This window comes from Chlorocebus sabaeus, chromosome 11 (assembly GCF_047675955.1).
Source record: "Chlorocebus sabaeus isolate Y175 chromosome 11, mChlSab1.0.hap1, whole genome shotgun sequence".
NCBI lineage: Eukaryota > Metazoa > Chordata > Mammalia > Primates > Cercopithecidae > Chlorocebus > Chlorocebus sabaeus.
The window spans coordinates 80,113,169-80,133,261 of record NC_132914.1 but is presented as its reverse complement, the minus strand read 5'-3'; the positions used below and the strand labels follow the sequence as shown (position 1 = coordinate 80,133,261).

Sequence of the window (20,093 nt, the reverse complement as noted above, 5' to 3'; positions counted from 1 at the left end):
GCTGTGGGGGAAAAGTCATTCCTCTCAACTCAGCCCCCTCTAGCCTTCCTGTCTCTACTGGAGTGGGAAACAAGGAAATATAAGAAACACCTGTGAAGGTGGTGGCCCAGAGAGGCAAAGATTTAGTCATAAAATAATAGAACATTTTCCCTCCCCAACACCAACAGAGATGCAGTATAATAATAGCTGATTGCAGCTGAAATAGATGCAAAACAGAGTCCGTGGGAAAGCCCACAGACAGCTGGGAAGACCAAAAACAAGGCCACCAGAGGAATGTGACATCTCTGGCACCCACGGCTATAGCAAAATACAGTCCAACTCCTAACTAGATTTACAGAAAATCTCACAAGAAAGCCTATTCACCTCATTTCTTATTACCCAATACATCATGTCTGAGTTGAAAGAAAAAAGTACAAGACATGCTAAAAGGCAAGAAATACAAGCTGGGAGGTGAGGTGACAGTCTTTTACTAACATTACAGATAAGGCCTATAATCCCAGCATTTTGGGAGGCCGAGGCGGGTGGATCACGAGGTCAGGAGTTTGAGACCAGCCTAGCCAGTATAGTGAAACCCGTCTCTACTAAAAGCACAAAAATTATCTGTGCATGGTGGCACGTGCCTGTAGTCCTAGCTACTTGGGAGGCTGAGGCCGGTGAATTGCTTGAACCCGGGAGACAGAGGTTGTGGTGAGCCAAGATTGCACCCCTGCACTCCAACCTGGGCAAAAGAGCGAGACTCTCTCTCAAAAAAAAAAAAATATATATATATATATATTTTTATATATATATATATTTATATATATATAGATAGGTAGATAAAAGTATATATATAGAGATAAAAGATGGTGGCCCCTGGGCCATGATGCCAACAGTGATGGTGGTAAAAAGTGGTCAAGCTCTGGATGTAGTTTTGTAAACAGCAGAGAGGATCTGCTGATGGAATGGATGTGAGCTATGAAGGGAAAAGAGCAGGCAGGGATGACTTCAGAATTCTCAGCCAGAGCTGCTGGGGAAATTGAGATTCCATCAACTGAGATGGTAAAGCCTGCAAGTAAAGCAGTTGACTGGGCCACGAGTGGGGTGGGGGTTTTCAGGATCAGTGTTTGATGTCTGAAAGAACTTCTTAACGATAGTGGGCAGTCGTACATTTGTTTAGCTAATGATATTTTGGAGTGCCTAAATTCTGCAGCACTTCTTAAGTATTAGGATGGACACCTGAAAATACTGGAAACCAGGGAAATGTTTAATAATTGTTTTACTTAGTGAATGGAAAAATAAATGATCAAACATTCTATGTACCAAAATATCTTATTTAGAATCTTAACCGTCAGCAAAACTACCAGCTAATGCTGGAAAATACCTAAGCGTTACAAATCGTTTTCACTTATTCTGACTGCTACTTATACCCTAACATCTGAATATTTGCCCGCTCCTTTTTGCAGTGTAATAAAATCTGGCTGGGTACTTGGCTTCCCAGAATAAAGATAACATTTCCCAGCCTTCCTTGGAGGTAGGTGTGCCCAATGGTCTGTGAGCAAGCATGGTGTGTGCAATTTCTGCAAAATGCTCTCAGATTGGGCACACCCGCCATTTGCCCATTCTCCCTCTCTTGCTGTCAGCTGAAGGGCTGATGTGATAATGAGCCATCTTGGACCATAAGGACAGGGTGACACCACTGAGATGGCAAGGGAATAAAAGAGAAAGAGCTTGGATCCTGAAAACCCATGGCGCCATCTTATCAGCTCTGTGTTTGCACATACTTAGATTGCTACATGAAAGAATAAAGCTTCTATCTTACTTAAGCCACTTTTGTCTTGGCTTTTTGTAACAGCAGCTTAGCCTGAAACTTAATAAATTTAATAAACCCTCAGAACATCACTGTGATGCAAATAATAGGCCAAGAATTTGTTTTCAATTCTCTATTATATATGTGTTAAACAGCAGGGAAATATATTGGCAACATAGCCTTGTTCTATATCCTTACATCTACCAGTGCAGAAAAACTAGCTGATAAGTATTCTGCAAAAACTAATTGTAACAATTTTTGCAACAAGATTTGGGTCCAGGCATTCAATAAACTGTGAAGTACTCGCCACCCAGAAGAAGCCACATGGTAATGATTTTTCACAGAGAATTGAGAAATGACATGCTATGTAGTAGCTCAACTTTAATGCTTCAACTTCCCATTAAAATCCCTGCAATTTATTAAACAGTGTAAGTACCAGCAATTAGTTCCTTAAAGAAATGTGTAGTTGCTCACTGAATTCTTGACTTAATTTGTGCCCATCAGACAAGCATGCCAAAGTAGCTTTTGGAGTATCTAGGTCTTTAGATATATACCTATTAGCAGGCCATTTTCATATTCTGGAACAGTTTTACACTTTCTTTTAATCCTGGTATAGAATTGTGTTGGAAAGAGTAGAAAAATGCTAATTCAAATGCTATATAAGCGAACATAATTTTAAGAATAAAAATAGGCTAGGCATGGTGGCTCATGCCTATAATCCCAGCACTTTGGGAGGCCGAGGCGGGTGGATCATCTGAGTTCGGGAGTTCGAGACCAGTCTGACCAACATGAAGAAACCCGGTCTCTACTAAAAATACAAAATTTGCTGGGCATGGTGGCGCATGCCTGTAATTCCAGGTACTCAGGAAGACTGAGGCTGGAGTATCACTTCAACCCGGGAGGTGGAGGTTGTGGTGAGACAAGATCGTGCCACTGCACCCCAGCCTGGGCAACAAGTGCGAAATTCACTCTCAAAAAAAAACAAAAAACAAACAAAAAAGAATAAAAATAGGCCAGGCATGGTGGCTCGCACCTGTAATCCCAGCACTTTAGGAGGCTGAGACAGGCAGATCATCTAAGGTCAGGAGTCGAGACCAGCCTGGCTAACGTAGGGAAACCCCATCTCTATTAAAAATACAAAAATTAGCCAGGTGTGGTGGCGGGCGCCTGTAATATCAGTGCCTCTGGAGTCTGGGGCAGGAGAATTACTTGAACCCAGGAGGTGGAGGTTGCAGTGAGTTGAGATCAAGCCATCGCACCCCAGCCTGGGCAACAAAGCAAGACCCCATCTCAAAAAAGAATAAAAATGGCTTATGAAGAACAAGACTCTTTAACACTATTTACTATGATATATTTCTGCACTAAAAATTTACATCTATTTTAATTTAATTGTCCTCTAACTTCCAATACATTTAATTGCCTAAACTAGAGTCATCCATTGCCATAGCTTTTGACTTTTTTATTTTAAAGGAAACTACTTTCTATTCTATCAGTTCTGAGATTTGCTCAAGTAATTTTCTAAATCAAAAGCAATCATGAGTGGTATAGTCAAAACTCTCATTATATAGTGAAAAGTTTGTTTCTCTAAGTGACTTAAGAACCCAAGTGAAAACCTGCTAACTGCTTGGCAACATTCAGATAATTGAGCCTCTGTGCAGCCCAAGGTGACTCACACCTGAATGTGTACACACTGACATCTAGAGACATACTTTCAGGATTCAGAGGTAGTGAAATCTCCAAATCTTTTAAAGGTTTCAATGAAAGTCTTGTATTTCTTCAGGCGATGCTTGGAAAATAGAAAAGCGCAAGTATACTTATGTGGGATAGCCTGACTTTTATTATATGATAAAAGAGCCGTCCCCATCAGTATTTTAAAATGTGAAAACCAAGCTCTTTTCTAAATTCTTGGAATAGTCAATATTGTTTACACAATAGGAGCTCTAATTCTTCTGGACAAACATAGTCAGAAACACAGGAAAATATTTTCTTATTCCAAGTAAGGAATATTGGGTATGTCTCTAAATTGGTTATATGGCATATCTCCTTAAAAAAATAAAAAGAATGAAAGATACGGGTACTGCATAAAAGGACCTCTTCCTCCTTAATACTGTGTCTTAAGAAGCAAAGACATAAAGAGGCTGAAAGTGTAAACTATCCAGACAAAAGCATAAAAGATTACCTTTAGCTGGGTTTACTTTTATCCCTGATCTATACAGCATTTCCTCATTCTGCCAGTCTCCATTCCTGATCGCAGTCTTGAGTCCATAAAAAACAATTAGTGTAGCTGTAGCATAAAAAATCAAGCTCTTGAGGAACCGCTTTTGGACTTTGACATAAAGGGCTCTAGCACCCACTGTAATCAGCAGGCAGAAGCCCATACTAGGAATATATAATACTCGCTCTGCAATTACAAAGCCGACATAGAAAAACAGGTTCGTGGCAGGAACAAAGGGTATGATTAACAAAGATAAAGACAGAACAACAATGTTCTCCGTAGAAGGAAGCTGGGTTCTCTGTGATACATCGTTGTTAATACCATTTTCTACTTTGGATGCAAAGCTGGACTTAGTCTCTGAGTTCTGGTACTCCACATCTGAAAGGCAGCTATGTCCGTTTGCATTCTGCTTGCCATTTGTTACGGTTTTCCCATTGCATTCTCTGTCTACGCTCGGGCTCTTCAAACCATAGTAGGCAAGGAGGAGGAGTCCAGTATAGAAGGCCACAGTGTGTAGGTTTCTCCAGTCACAAACTGTTTTGAGCAGAGGCACAGCATCCATTGACCAATCAAAACTGAGGGTATCCGGGCATAGCAACAGCCAGAGGTTCTTGGTTGGCAAGTAGAAGAAGGTGAGCGTGCGGGTGAGGAGGCTGTCTGAATCAGCAGCGGGATTGTCCGAGTTGGAAAAGCTTGGTGGTTTGTTTCCCATCCAGTATAACCGGGCACCCAAAAGGGAGGACCCCCAGAAAGTTAACAAACTAATGCTGAGGAAAAGCGACAAGTTCTTCCTCTGAAACCAAAAGAGAGAAGGGAAAAATTAAGATCATTATCAGCACAGCATAGGAACACTCAACACTTAGAGATCAAATACATTTTTAAATGGACAGTTAAAAACAGATGATGTCTCCAAAACGTGACTTCATGTCCATCACCTTTCAAGTATGCCTAGAGAAATTTTAATCTCCAAAAAAACCTGAAGGTGGAATTGTAGTTTGTATATATTTTTTGATTATCTTTTCTTATTTTTTCTCTCTAAAATACCAATAATCAAAGCTTCAATTTCGTGACCTCTACAAAGTGGGTTCAATATATTTATTTCCCTCTCAGAATTCGTGTCAGGTCACAATGGGACCACAAGGTAAAGTACTTAGCACTCTGCATAAGATATAGAAGGCACCTAATAACTGTTGTCTTTCATTTTATCGTAGTTTAGATTTTGAAGAAAAACAAAAAGCAGCCATGTCAAAAAATATGTGGTATGGCAGGACTCTTGTGCTTGTCTCTAAGGGAGTAAAAGGCATGCAGCTATGTCTGTCTAAGTCAGTCCCCATTTCATTGTCTTAAAGAATTCTGTCCTTGCAAAATTTATAAACCAGGCTTTCATCTGCTGCCCCATATTGTCACTGATATCAGTGATATCCAACATTCAACAACACTCCTCATGAATCCCAAATTTTTCATGTTGATGACCGCTTTTAAAAATAAAATTACTTTAGGCTGGGCAGAGTGGCTCACTCCTATAATCTCAGTAATTTGGGAGGCGAAGGTGGGTGGATCACTTAAGGCCAGGAGTTCAGACCAGTCTGGCAAACATGGTGAAACCCCATCTCTACTAAAACAAACAAAAAATAACAACAACAAAAAAACCATTACCGGGCATGGTGGTGTGCACCTGTAGTCCCAGTTACTCAGGAGGCTGAGGCAGGAGTATAGCTTGAACCCAGGAGAAAGAGGTTGCAGTGTGCTGAGATTGCACCACTGCACTCCAGCCTGGGCAACAAAGTGAGACTCTTACTCAAATAAAAAACAAAATAAAATGAGTTCTTTAATAATGAACTAACATATTTCAAGAGAATGACAAAAAAATTGTGAAAGGAGGGTCGAAGGACATCATGTTAATGCTAATTTTCTGGTAAAGTCCTTCACCCCCAGCAAGAACTTAGGTGACACCTAAAAATCTAAGTCCTAAAGAGGCAGAGTGGGGAGGGTTAAAATAGACACCATATCCCAATCTTAATGGTTCAATGGTAAGGCCATTCTTTACAGCAAACATCCAGCGTTGTATAGAATTGTCTTACTCAATGACATTCAGAAGGGGCTTTAGAATCTTACAAAGGATACATCAAATATTTAGTTTAAAAAACAACCCACAGAAAGCAATATATTTTAAGCATATACAACTTCTATGAAAACAATGTCTACATATTGTATACAACTGCCACACTGGATTCTGCTCCTCAGACTCCTCCTCCACACCAACCCTGATCGCTGGAAGCCACAGCACTACTCATGAATGCTCTTTTCCACTCTACCTTCAACCTAATGATCCTCAACAAGGTTCATGATTTTAAACGTCGTTAATGTACGCTAATGACTGTACCTTCACCCTCCCTCACCTCCATAGGCAATTATTCAGTTGCCTACTGGGCATATTCACTTAGGTACCTCAAACTCAAAATACCCAAAATAGAACTCCTGACTTCATACTTCCCCAAAGGAAATAAAACAGTTCCTCCTCCAATCATTGTCACCATCAAGAAATAGTAATAGTGTATAACCAGTTTCTTCTTCACAGTCTCTTTCCTTCCCTCCACATTCTACTCATTACCAAGTCTTCACAACTTTCACGTCCAAATATATCCTGAATCTGTCCTTTTTCTCTCCATCTCTTCTATCATCACTAGTCCCAAGTGTTAACACTGGGATTCCTACAATAATCTCCTCCTAACTGGTGACCCTGTCCTTCTTAACACAAATTCTTTTATTCCCTAATTTTAAACTCAGATCTTACTTTTAAGATCTTAGAAGTTTTTGTATCTCTAACAAAACAAAAAGTTTGTGATTCATTTAGGGTTCCCTTACCAATTTTTGGCAATATGTCCATTTTTACATTTCAAAAGTATTAAAGTTTTTTTTTTAATCTAAAAGGAGGTAATTCTGAGTATAAAATAAGAGAAACAAAATAATAGGTGGTTAGAAGTTAAAATTTTAACATAAGGAAACTGAGAAAGAGCAACCAGATGGAAATTAGACAATTTTAAGAGGTGGAATTATTAATATCGGATACAGTAATGCCAAATTCACAGCATTAACTTCATTGTTTTGAAAACATCCTTGTCAAACGTTGGATTAAGATTAATTCATGTAATGTTATATGGAATTTTTAATAGTAGAGGGAGTAATATCACATTCTGCCTCACCAATCTAACTTTTTTTTTTTTTTTTTTTTGAAATGGAGCCTCACTGTCGCCAGGTTAAAGTGCAGTGGTGTGATCTCGGCTCACTGTAACCTCTGCCTCCTGGGTTCAAGTGATCCTCCTGCCTCAGCTTCATAACTAGCTGGGATTACAGGCACGTGCCACCACGCCTAGCTAATTTTTTGTATTTTTAGTAGAGACAGGGTTGCACCATGTTGGCCAGGATGGTCTCGATCTCTTGACCTCGTGATCCGCCTGCCTCAGCCTCCCAAAGTGCTGGGATTACAGGCATGAGCCACTGTGACCGGCCCACCAATCTAACTTTTAAACTAGTGAAATGAAATACTTTAAAGCCTCATTATCATCTAAGAATAACTTTGCAAACGATTCCATTGTTCCTCTGAAATTCTACCCACCAATAATTCTAAAATTTCTTGATTTAGAAAAAAACCCCACAAAACTATGCTTAAGAACTTGTAATAACTTGATTGATCAATCATATAATTGAGTACTCTTAGATTATACAAGTGAGAAACACTGTTTGGCAAAGATAAATGAGACAAGGTATCATCGATAAAGAAGACGAACCTTGAAAGACAACTGAATTGTGAATTTGTACCGAAAGCTCATTTTTAAAATGTCTCTAAGACCATTCCATTATAATATCTTGTGGTGGGAGTGATTGGGGATGTGGAGAGGAAGAGAGAAAGCATTACAAAAACAGCTGTAATCAGGCAAGAAGAGAAGCCAAGGGACAGGAGAGCCACATGAAGGAGGAAACATGGTCAGATTTCTTTGCTAGTCATTAAAATCCAGAAAAAGTTAACCTTAACAATGACGTAATTCTATTTTATTTCTAAAGACAGAAATGTCATAACAAGGCAAAACTACTTTATTCATTAATTTTTCATAAAAGTATCTCTAATAATGTGTTATAGCTTAATAATTATCAAAATAAAATTGAGATTCCAGATGTGGTCCTATTATTGCATTTATTATGCTAAAAGAAAATTTAAATACACTGGATACAAAGATATGAATAATGAAAACTATTCAATGTTAAATATTATGTCTAAGTACTGAGAAAATGAAAATGACATAAAAACAAGAAAACGGAAGTAATAAAATGCTAACAAACATTAATTTATGTAGTACTTCACATATTTAAAGTATCTTCATATATAATCCATCATTTGAACAACTGGCATAGTCACTAAAATCAAAAGATACTACCGTTCTGAAGTCAAACACTTTCATATACTTATTCTAACTTAATGGTGAGTTCTGTAAGGACTAAATAAATGACTCACTCTTTTATTTATTTATTTTTGAGACAGGGTCTTGCTGTCTCACCCAGGCTGGAGTGCAGTGGTACAATCATGGCTTACTGCAGCCTCAACCTCTTGGACTCAAGCAATCCTCCCACTTCAGCCTCCTGAATAGCTGGGACCACAGGTGCATGTGTATTTTTTTGTAGATGGTGTTTTGCCATGTTGCCCAGGCTGATAAGTGACACTCTTAAAGGGAAACTAAACCAATAGGTAAAGTTGATTTTAAATGTTTAAGGTAGAAGAGTTTCTAAAGTGTTGTGATTTGCTGCGACTTTTAAAGTATCAGCCAAAGCACACGTTCACCTATGTAACAAACCTGTACATGCTGCACATGTACCCAGGAACTTAAAATTAAAATTAAAATTAAAAAAGTATAAGCCAAAGTATGAAACTGCAATTTTCAAGTGTCTCAGATGCTTTCTCATAGAATTTTATTAAAAATTGTCAACTAGTTTGGGCGTCGTGGCTCACGCCTATAATCCCAGCACTTGGGGAGGCTGAGGTGGGCGGATCACCTGAGGTCGGGAGCTCGAGACCAGCGTGACCAACATGGAAAAACCCCGTCTCTACTAAAAATACAAAATTAGCCAGGCGTGGTGGCTCATGCCTGTAATCCCAGCTACTCAGGAGACTGAGGCAGGAGAATCGCTTGAACCCAGGAGGCGGAGGCTGCAGTGAGCCGAGATCACATCATTGCACTCCAGCCTGGGCAACAAGAGCCAAACTTTGTCTCCAAAAAAAAAAAAAAAACACTCTCTTCAAATCCAAATTTTAATAAAACATCTCAACTGTTCTTGTGGAGATGGCCTTAAAACAAGATAAAAGAAAGCATGGAAAATATTTTCATTTCTAATTTAGTCCCTGTGCTATGGTTTATGGATTAAATCAAATTAGCAAAGTTTTACTGAGCTGCTACTAGGAGTCGAGGTCAAGTGACCCTATAATTTACCTTAGCATTTCTGTATGCGCAGCTTGGTGTATCAAACTGACTTAACATTTGTGTTTCTTAGATGCAAGTATAGATAAGGCATGAATCTCCCAATGCATTGCCACCAAAGACTTGCACGCTAAAACTAGCAAAAATTCAAACAAAGAAGATAAGACTTCAAAGTGTGGGATATTTAAACACTAGTTAAGTGCAATCTTTGTTAGGGAGCATTAGAAAGGGATTGCAATTTAGTAGCTAAAACAATTAGTTCATTCAACTTATCATTAATGTTGCAGGCACTCTTCTATACACTGGATACGAACTTGTCATAAAAAAAAAAGAGAGACCCTGTGTGTTCTTGGAGCTTTACACATTCTACTACTCTGTCCAGAAAACCACTTTCAGAGGAAAAGAGTCATAATGGCTTAAAGGATAGTTTTCAAACCTGAAGGTCCATCATTATCAATTATGAGCTTTTAGAAAAACTAATGCCCCAGTCCAAGTAAAATCTCATAGGTGATTCTAATGCAGCCAAAGTTGAGTATCACTGCATATTTGTACAACTCTAATTCTCAGTAGTGATATTAAAAATGTTGTTGGACTCTTGTTTCACAAAGTTTTAAGGTATATTTGCCTCACTGTAAATGAGTAAACCATAACAAAACATAAATAATATTCCTTCTCAGGCTCTAGGATAAATTGAATTCTTAGTACAATAAAAGAGTATCACAAAGGCCAGACTACAAAGGAGTTCAGAACCCAAGGTTAAAATATGCAAGTATTGCTGCAACATGCAGAAGACAGGATTTGTTCCCAGAAGGTTAGGGGAAAAAATTTCTTAAATATGAGCCACCAAAGGCAAACAACCCAATTGAAAAAAAAAAATGAATTAATAATATAGCCAGGAAATTCAGGGAAAAGACAAATAACCATAAAAATCTGAAAAGATAATCTCATGGGTTAATACCAAGTAAGAGTAAAGTGAAGCCGAGCGCGGTGGCTCAAGCCTGTAATCCCAGCACTTTGGGAGGCCGAGAGGGGTGGATCACGAGGTCAGGAGATGGAGACTATGCTGGCTAACACGGTGAAACCCCGTCTCTACTAAAAATACAAAAAACTAGCCTGGCGCAGTGGTGGGTGCCTGTAGTCCCAGCTTCTAGGGAGGCTGAGGCAGGAGAATGGCGTGAACCCGGGAGGCGGAGCTTGCAGTGAGCTGACATCTGGCCACTGCAGTCCAGCCTTGGCGACAGAGCGAGACTCCGTCTCAAAAAAAAAAAAAAAAAAAAGATTAAAGTGAAATGAATATAAGTTAAATAAAGTGCAAAACTAAAGAAACAGCCTTCACAGATATTGTTCTGGAACAGGTAGAATCCTACATTGTTGGGGAAATATAAATTGTACAGCTATGCAAAGGAAAGTACACAATAAAATTAATAGTTTGTATCATGTATGACTTAGTAATCTGTAGTTAGTTACCTACATTCTAACAAAACCTCTAAGATACAAGGATACTTAGCATTGTTTATAAATGAGAAAACAGAAATAGATACAAATTTAAATATGGTAATAAAAAAATCATGGTATATCCATATGTCTGAATCCATATGGCAAATAAAAAAATAAATTACATACATTGCAAAGAGATATATTTATGCATATATATCAACATAAAATCATGTAGCAGTGAACCAAATCATTATGCAACAGCATGACTGGTGAAAAATCATGTTGCAAAATATGCATGTTACAGAACCATAAAGGTCATTCAGAAAAATACTACCTTATTTGTGAAAAATATTTTTCACAAATGCTTACATATGTAAAAAAGGCCTTTTATTTAAGTCTAGAAATATTTATACCAAACATGAGATGAATAAACCTCTAGTATAGGGAGATAAGTACATGGATAACAGAAAAGATGGCTTCAAATTTGTGTGTGATTCCCCTTTATTCAAAAAGCTTATTTGAAAAAAAACTAAAAGGTTTGACAACTTGACATGCCTAAACTTACAATGACTAGATTTAAAAAATATGCAATTAATATATTAACAAATCTAAATTTTGGTTATAGGCAAGTAGATATCTGATGTGTTAGTTCTTATACTTTCTTTTCTTTTTTTTTTTTTTTGAGACAGAGTCTCGCTCTGTTGCCCAGGCTGGAGTGCAATGGTGTGATCTCGGCTCACTGCAACCTCTGCCTCCCGCATTCAAGTGATTCTCCTGCTTCAGCCTCCCGAGTAGCTGGGATTAGAGGCATGTGCCACCACGCCTGGCTAATTTTTGTATTTTTAATAGAGATGGGGTTTCACCATGTTGGTCAGGCTGGTCTCGAACTCCTGAACTAGTGAGCCACTTCGGCCTCCCAAAGTTCTGGGATTACAGGCATGAGCCACCACCGTGAATGGCCAGTTCCTACACTTTTCTATATTTATTATTTATTGAAGCTATTATTTTATAATTAAGTTTCTCAACATTAAAAATATGTTTCCATGTTCTAATATATTTTGTGATTGTTACCTTAATTTTATGAGAAAATCTCTTAAATTCAATGGAAAATAATATGAAAACAAAATGGACAGCAGTGGGATATATAATAATATCAAAACACTGTCTTCTACCAAGTCCTAGCTCCCAATATCCTACACAAAGGCTCATAAAGTTAACAGAATTGGCTGTGCACAGTGGCCTATAGTCCCAACTACTCAGGAGGCTGAGGTAGGAAGATGCCCTGAGCCTAAGAGTTCAAGATCAGCCTTGGCAACATTGCAAGACCTCATCTCTAAAAAAAAAAAAAAAAAAAAAAAAGTCAACAGTATTCCACATAACTCCGAGTCACCATTTTCAAGCAGTTTGTTGTCACCACATAGAGAAACTTGACCTTTTCACCTTTATGTCATCATGTTTTCTGCCTGTTTCCCTCTCTCCATGAAAAGCACAGATTAAAGTAGTAGCATATGTTCTGGAGGAACATTTTCCTACTACAACTTTGTTGTAAAAGTAGAAATATAAATGGGAAACTTACTGCATCCCTACGAACAAAAAATTTACAGATACATTTCATACCAGTATGGACACGGTTTCTTCATGTTTTAATTAACCTAATTGTTCACAGAACATTATAGGTCTGCCTTATGAAAGTGTAATTCTTTTTTTTCTTCTTTTTGAGACAGGCTGGAGTGCAATGGTGTGATTTCAGCTCACTGCAACCTCCACCTCCTGGGTTCAAGCAATTCTCCTAGTTCAGCCTCCTGAGTAGCTGGGATTACAGGCATGCACCACCACGTCAGGTTAATTTTGTATTTTTAGTAGAGACGGGGTTTCTCCATGTTGGTCAGGCTGGTCTCGAACTCCTAACCTCAAGTGATCCGCCCGCCTCAGCCTCCCAAAGTGCTGGGACTACAGACGTGAGCCACCACATCTGGCCAAAAGTCTCATTTTTAAGATGCTTGAATATGTTCATTTTTACAGTTATTTAACATAAAAAGGGAAATCAGCTCTAATCCCCACTTTTCTGATTTAAAAAAAGAGATATTTCTAATTATAAAATTTTTAGAAGGTTTTTCCTGAAACTGCCAGACATAGAAAATCATAGAATTAAAGTTAGCCAATATCAGGTTCCTGGCTGACAACTTAGTTTTTTGACACACTAATGGAATGAAAGTACATAACTATAGCTTAATGAGTAAATAATGCAAAATGTATCAGAAAACATCAAAATTGTCCCTAAACATCACCTGAAATATGAGAGAGAAGCCAATAAGAAGACCCTGCCATATTAGTTAGTGGCGATGCCTCTACAGAATTCCTGTGGTGAGTTATTCCCTTCTATGGCGATCATTGACTAAATAAATAAAAATAAGAATGAAGTAAAATTCAACTATAATACCTCCCCTCTCTATTATGCAAGAAAAAACTGTCATTGATAATAGCAGCTTCAATATTGTCTTCTGATCTCAGATTTTCTGGGACATAAATGAAACTAAAAAGGAATATTTTAGTCTCAATGAAAGAAAAATGTAAACATTCTGCTGTAGAGTATTAAAACCATCATGAGACCTACATTTTGGCAAACTAACGAGAATAAATTACTTAAGCATAAGGCTCATTTAATTCCAAATTAAGCCCTTGGCAATGATAGTAGTTGTAATAATAAAGTAGATAAAAATCAGTATCTGAAAGTTATAAGACAGAGAAAAGGCTACCCAGACATAACAAAAATCTAGCACCTTCTATTTTGTATTCACCATTCATCACTTTTTTTATGTCAGCAAAATAGGATTTCTCTTAGCTCTCCTCTTTCCCAAAATAGTTATCACTGGATACTCCCCTCAAAGGCATAATTTCTGAACATGTGACAAGAAGGAATGCATGGCTGAAAGTATGGTTAGGAATTGTTTCTAGAACATGTCCATGTGATTAATCAAAGTTTTGTCATAATCAAGTTGTCATACTTGTTCTGTTTCCCTTTAAAAGAAAAATGGGTTTCCTTATTAATAATCATCCTGTCTACAAGATTAGAAACATTTGTTTTTCCCCCACACCAACAGACAAGATTAAAGGGTTTTATAATGTTTCATATTTCAAAAGATATTAAAAGAGGTTCAATGAGTGGACATATCCAATCTTTGTAAGGAAAAAATGTAAAGATTAAGGGGCATAAAAAAGTATGTTAAGATGTTCAGTATTTCGGAGTATAAGGAGTTCCTTTGTTCACTTAAACCCATAGTACACCATAATGTTTTCCACTGAGTTCAAGCATCCATCAGAAAGCATAGGTACATCTCCAGCTAAACATATAACAGCTTAAGATGATCATCTAGTCTCTCATTTAATCATACTTAAAAGATATTTTCCTGAATTTTACTTATTTTTTTGTGTGTTTATTCCTTCAATGGTTGTTACCATTTTCCAATAAAGTGTATCAGGGCTCCTTGGATAATTGGGTTGATGTTAGGACTGGAACAGAAAATATGCAAGATGAGCTTAAAGCAACTTGTAGTGCCAGAAAGGGAGAAAGTGTTCAAAATACATGTAAAAGTACACTGATACACATATGTTCAAGTGTGAAAGAGAACCCACTTAAACAGCTCCCAATGGCCAAAGCTGGAAGAATTTGAAAATCAAAAAAAGTAAAGTGGTATTGGATTATAACTCAAAGTTTAAAATAAATATTCATGAGTCCATATTAGTAAGTGATACAAAAAATAAATAAATGAGAGAAGAAACAAATCTTCTTTGCAGAAGAATTCCAAATAATTTTTATGTATTCTCTACCCTCAAGAAAGGGAAGCATACTTCCCATTCCTTAGGTGTGGTCTGAGCATAGTGACTTCCTTCCAAAAGGCACAGTATGAACTGGGTGGGTGGCAAGATGTGGGGAGAAAGTAACTTTACAGTGGAGAAACCTGAAAAACACTATCACTGGCGGGTGATGAAGGTCAACTTTATAGTGGTAAGTTGTGTTGACAGTATGTACCCTTGTTATGATGTGATGAAAATGTTATTTTACATCTATGTTCTTGCTCTCAAAACCCGTATACCTAGCCAGGAGCAATGGCTCACACCTATAATCTCAGCACTTCAAAGGTGAGAGGAATCGTTTAAGGCCAAAAGTTCAGGACCCGCATAGGCAACATAATAAAATCCTATCTCTACAGAAAAAAATAAAAAATAAAAAAATTAGCCAGACATGGTGGCATACACCTGTATTCCCAGCTACTTAGGAGGCTGAGGTAGGAGGATTGCCTGAGCCCAGGAAATCAAGACCACAGTGAGCTCTGATTAGTCACTGCACTCAAGCGTGGGTGACAGTGTGTCTCTGTCTCAAAAACAAACAAACACTTAAGAAAATTAGGAAAAAAAAACCCTAAAAATAGAAAACAAATAACAAAATAAAAAAAGCCTTATTCTAAGATTAATCATTTAAACAAAAATCAGACAAATTCCAAAGGAAAGACATACTGCTAAATATATAACTGGGAATCCTCAAAACTGTCAAGGTCATCAAAAAGAAAGTCTGCCTGGGCGCGGTAGCTCACGCCTGCAACCCCAGCACTTTGGGATGCCCAGGTGGGAGGATTACTTGAGTTCAGGAGTTCGAGTCCACGCTGAGCAGCAAAGTAAGAGACCATCTCTACAAAAAAATAAAAGTACAAACATCAGCCAGGTGTGGTGGCTTGCGCCTGTAGTCCCAGCTACAAGAGAGGCTGAGGAAGGAGGATTGCTTGAGTCTATGAAGTTGAGGCTGCTGTGAGCCATGATTGTGCACCTGCACTCCTTATGGGTGACAGAGCAAGACCCTGTCTCAACCAGAAAAGAAACAAAAAACGCCTAAAGAACTGTCACCTGCAAAAGTCTAAGGAGACATGACAAATAAATGTGCCATCCCAGCTGGCACATGGAACTGAAAAATGACATTAGGTAAAAACTAAAAAAATCTGAATAAACTATTGATATAAGAATGTATCAACTCTGGCTCATTAATTGCAACAAATGCACAATACTAATGCAGGACGCTAATAACAGGGGAAACTGGGTGTATGGGAACTTTGTCTTATTTTCTGAATTTTTATATAAACCTAAAACTGGTTGTTACTACAGTAGAATAAAAGCTCTGAGAAACCAAATGAAATTAAATGTAGAGGAGCTTTGATAGATCACTAGCTGAAAGCTGCTAGCAAAGAGAAATTGACAACTGAAAATTAAGACCAACATAAGTGCCTCACTACCTTCTAAATTAATCAAAAAAGACTGAATACACAATAAAGTAAAAATTCAGGTTAACTCAACATAGTCACTTACATGTATTCTATAAGAGAACACATTGATTTCAAATCCTATTTAGTTTTTGTCTGACACTCTATAGTGTTTGTAGTATATTAGAAACCCCTAAATGGGAAGCAAGTATCAAGGAAGGATGCTTCTAAACCCATTGCTATGGTGTTTTGGTTGGCATGGTGACCCATTCTTCCTCATTAAACTAACATGGGGAAATCAAGCAGTGAGCAATTTCTTGCGTACCCATGGCAAGCCCCTTCTAGAGCTAACTATTAGAAACTGAAGTACCCAAAGAGTTCAATTAGTGGAACTGCAAGGGGTGTGCCACAGCCCCTAACCCATTACACTAAAAACAAGCCCCTGGATGCCAGCCTTCAGGGTAATCTTGTTTAGCTTAGAATGAGAGGTTTAACACTTCCCACCAGGCAGTGCGCTATGGTCAAATCAGGTTAGCCACAAAACAATCCAGCCTTTATGAAGAAAATATGTGAAGAAAATATCCTTTGTGACCTGAGAAACAACAACAAAAAGGTTTTAAATAAAAGAAGATACTTCTCTTGACCATGAAAACACTTTGTTTTTTATTAAACTCCTTTCCCTGTTCTTTAAGAAGACAACTAATGGGAGAAGAAATAAAATTAAGTGAGCTCAAAATTAACTGAAGTTAGAAAAGGAACTTTCTTTTATCAATCTTGCCTCAACTGGGCAACTACATTGCAAATGCATTTCCTGCGCCAATGGATTAAACTGCAACATTCTTTAAACTCTGTGTGGCTTTAGTGAGAGAAACCAGCCATTATGAGATGCGTTCCAGTCTCATTAATGAGTTAAGCATGTGAGCCCAGCATTTTGGAAACATAAAGAGACAAATTATAATGAGACTTCACTCAGTGGGGAGGCTAAGACACAGCCGCCTTCTCTCAAAGATATCATAATAGACAGCTATTTAATGAGTGTGGGAGTTTTTCTATGAAAACACAAAAGACACCAGCAAGAAAAAGAAGATTTTATATTATATATACAAAGAGAACTTAATAAACATACATGCCTTATAGATGTTCATTAATAAGCATATAATTTCAATGCTTAATGTTGTTATATGGAAATATACTCCAACTCTGTAATTTCGCTATGTCTTGCACTAAATTTAAATAGTAAATTCAATGTCAAATGGACAAATTATTATTTACTGTTTCTCACAGGTAAAAAATGCAGCCATTTATCTGGGCATATCTCACATACACTGTCTTTTTTCTCAAAATGCCACACTGATTCAGAAAATGCTCATTTTCTTGACTGAGCAACTGAGGCCCACTATAGGTTGTTTTGTGTTTTTTGGTTTTGTTTTGTTTTTTTTTTTTTTTTTGAGACCAAGTCTCACTCTGTCGCCCAGGCTGGAGTGCAGTGGCGCAATCTCGGCTCACTGCAACCTCTACCTCTCAGGTTCATGTGATTCTCCTGCCTCAGCCTCCTGAGTAGCTGGGATCACAGGTACGCACCACCATGCCCAGCTAATTTTTGTACTTTTAGTAGAGACAGGGTTTCACGATGTTCGTCAGGCTAGTCTTGAACTCCTGACCTTGTGATCCACCCACGTGGGCCTCCCAAAGTGCTGGGATTATTTGTGTGAGCCACCGCACCCAGCCTAGACTACAGTTTTTAAACTAAAGTTTTCACATAGGAAAGCGTCCATCAGTTTCATAATTCTTCTTTCAATATTCAGTGATTCAAACTATTCAGTGATTTCCAGACAGCACTGTGGCACTTACTTGGGCTTCATAACTATTAGTAATTCAGAGCAAAATCAAGCAGAATTAGAATCCTTGAAAGGCCAGCTGAGTAGAACATTCTGGGTTTACTAAGCAAGCAGGAGGGTCATCCCCTTCCCCTCACCCCCACATGAAAGAAAACAGAATAAGCAAAACAAGGCCATTATAAATTTTCCAGGTACATCAGAGTAACAGAGTTATGGTTAGTAGAATTAGAGAAAAAACAACTCTACTTCTAAATATTTCTTGGTTTGTACTATTTAGTTTGCTCCCTTTAATACAGAAAGATTTGTGAGAAGGGGTAAAGTACTGATATCAACAGTGCCCGAAGGCTATTTAAAAACATCTTAATAACAGAAATTGAGTCTGGGGATGGGTAATGTGGGAAAACGTGAAAAACACAATTTGAGTTTTCATGAAGAGTCATTTTTCAGGCCTATGTATCATATTACTCTAACGGTTACTATCTTCTTGAAAAGTAAAATAGTAAGCTTAGATGCAATATTTATTATAAATAAATGGAATAACTTTTCTAAAAGCACAAATTAATATTGGTACCATCAAACAAGCATTTCTTAAATGCACACTTTATTAGTTAGAATTAATCATCCAAAGTGTGACTTTCAAATTATACTAACTTTACAGGTAATAAGCTAGTGGAATATTTCATGTTATGTTGACACAGAAATTATTAACGTGGCTGTGAAGTGGCAATACGTCAGATGTTTGGGAATGAAGGGAAATATTAAGAAGTTTTTCAGTTCATTCAGGTTCTATTCTGATAACTCTCCAAGAATGTCTTCTTGCCAAAAGCAACTTGAAAATATGCAATTTTTGGAGCCTGTTGGTGGTGACCAATCTAAATAGATGAAATCTTTGTGTAACTGTAATCGCTCTAATGTATTTCTTTCCTTCTTTTAATGTGATATTTGGAATTAAATTTTGATCATATACTAACTTTTAAAATGATGAATGTAAATTACGATGTCGGAAAGTTAATAAACAAATTCACAGTAAGATTTTGAAACAGAAAAGTACTCAAACTCTGAAACCCATACAATCATTGCAGTATTCATTCTCCATTTGAACAAGACTTCAATACAACCCAAAAGTTTGATCTTACTTCAAATCAGTTAAAACAGAATTTTACATTTACTAAATATCTATTTTGCTGGCCATTAAAACACTCCCCATTAATCTTTTAAAGCATGCCTAGTCTTTGTAGCTATCATTATAGTACTATGTTTCAAATTATTTCACGTTGTGTTAAAAATCTCGTATTTTTTTTCATTAAGATGTATATCTTTGAGTTTTAGCATTATCAATAAAACAAACTCTAGAGTTAAATAAGATTTACTGTAAAAATCTTTTATGAGTCTTCAAAACACACTTGGATCACTCTTTCAGCCTGACACAGCTCCAGTTAGCACTGATCATTGCCATGCCCTAATTATTTAAAATTAAATAAACTGAACTTACACGTGCAAACATTTTGCAATTCACCCTGCATCCACTTCTATTTTCAAGTTAACTCAGAAGCTTAGACAACTTATTTTAATAGATTATTATCATTGGATTAGGTCCAAAAAGTATTCTTCTAATGGGAATTCTGTCTGCTTTAACAGTTGTAGTTTAGCAAACTCTCTCTAACTGAACTGTCGATCATTTTTTGACTGGCTCAGGGTCCTTGGAACCCTGTAGGGAGACAAGCCAAAAGTTTTTGCCAGGTGCATGTCTGGCACTCAGTAGATTTGGATTGAGCAAAGGGGAATAAGAAGGGGAAGGGATCGGTGAACTGACTGGAATCTATGGCTTCTTACTCCCTACTGAAACATGCCCTCGTTCAAATGCACTGGCCGTCCTTGTTCCCTTGTATGGTACCCTGCTAGGCCCATTCAGTGCAGCAGTGAATTCCAGCAACATTTAGAAGTGCAGAAAACACATGCAACTTCATGCCATGGCCCAGTCAAACCTTAATAAAGACAAAGGATAAAAAGTCTTAACATTGTGCTATAAATGTTGATTACCAGATAGTAATAAAAATTACAGGATGCACTAGAGGCTTTATTTAGCTTCTAACTCAAACA

The 20,093-nt window shown here is 37.5% G+C and overlaps 1 protein-coding gene across 2 annotated transcripts in view; it reads right to left on the bottom strand.

Annotated features, from left to right (window-relative positions):
• Positions 1-20,093, bottom strand: part of TMTC2 (transmembrane O-mannosyltransferase targeting cadherins 2) — a 449,167-nt gene that overhangs the window by 237,733 nt on the left and 191,341 nt on the right. For both annotated transcript variants that reach the window (XM_008004151.3, XM_073020981.1), the window contains one exon: positions 3,966-4,794. In XM_008004151.3, coding sequence (XP_008002342.2) covers positions 3,966-4,794 — 829 coding nt within the window. The remainder of the gene's footprint in view (positions 1-3,965; positions 4,795-20,093) is intronic.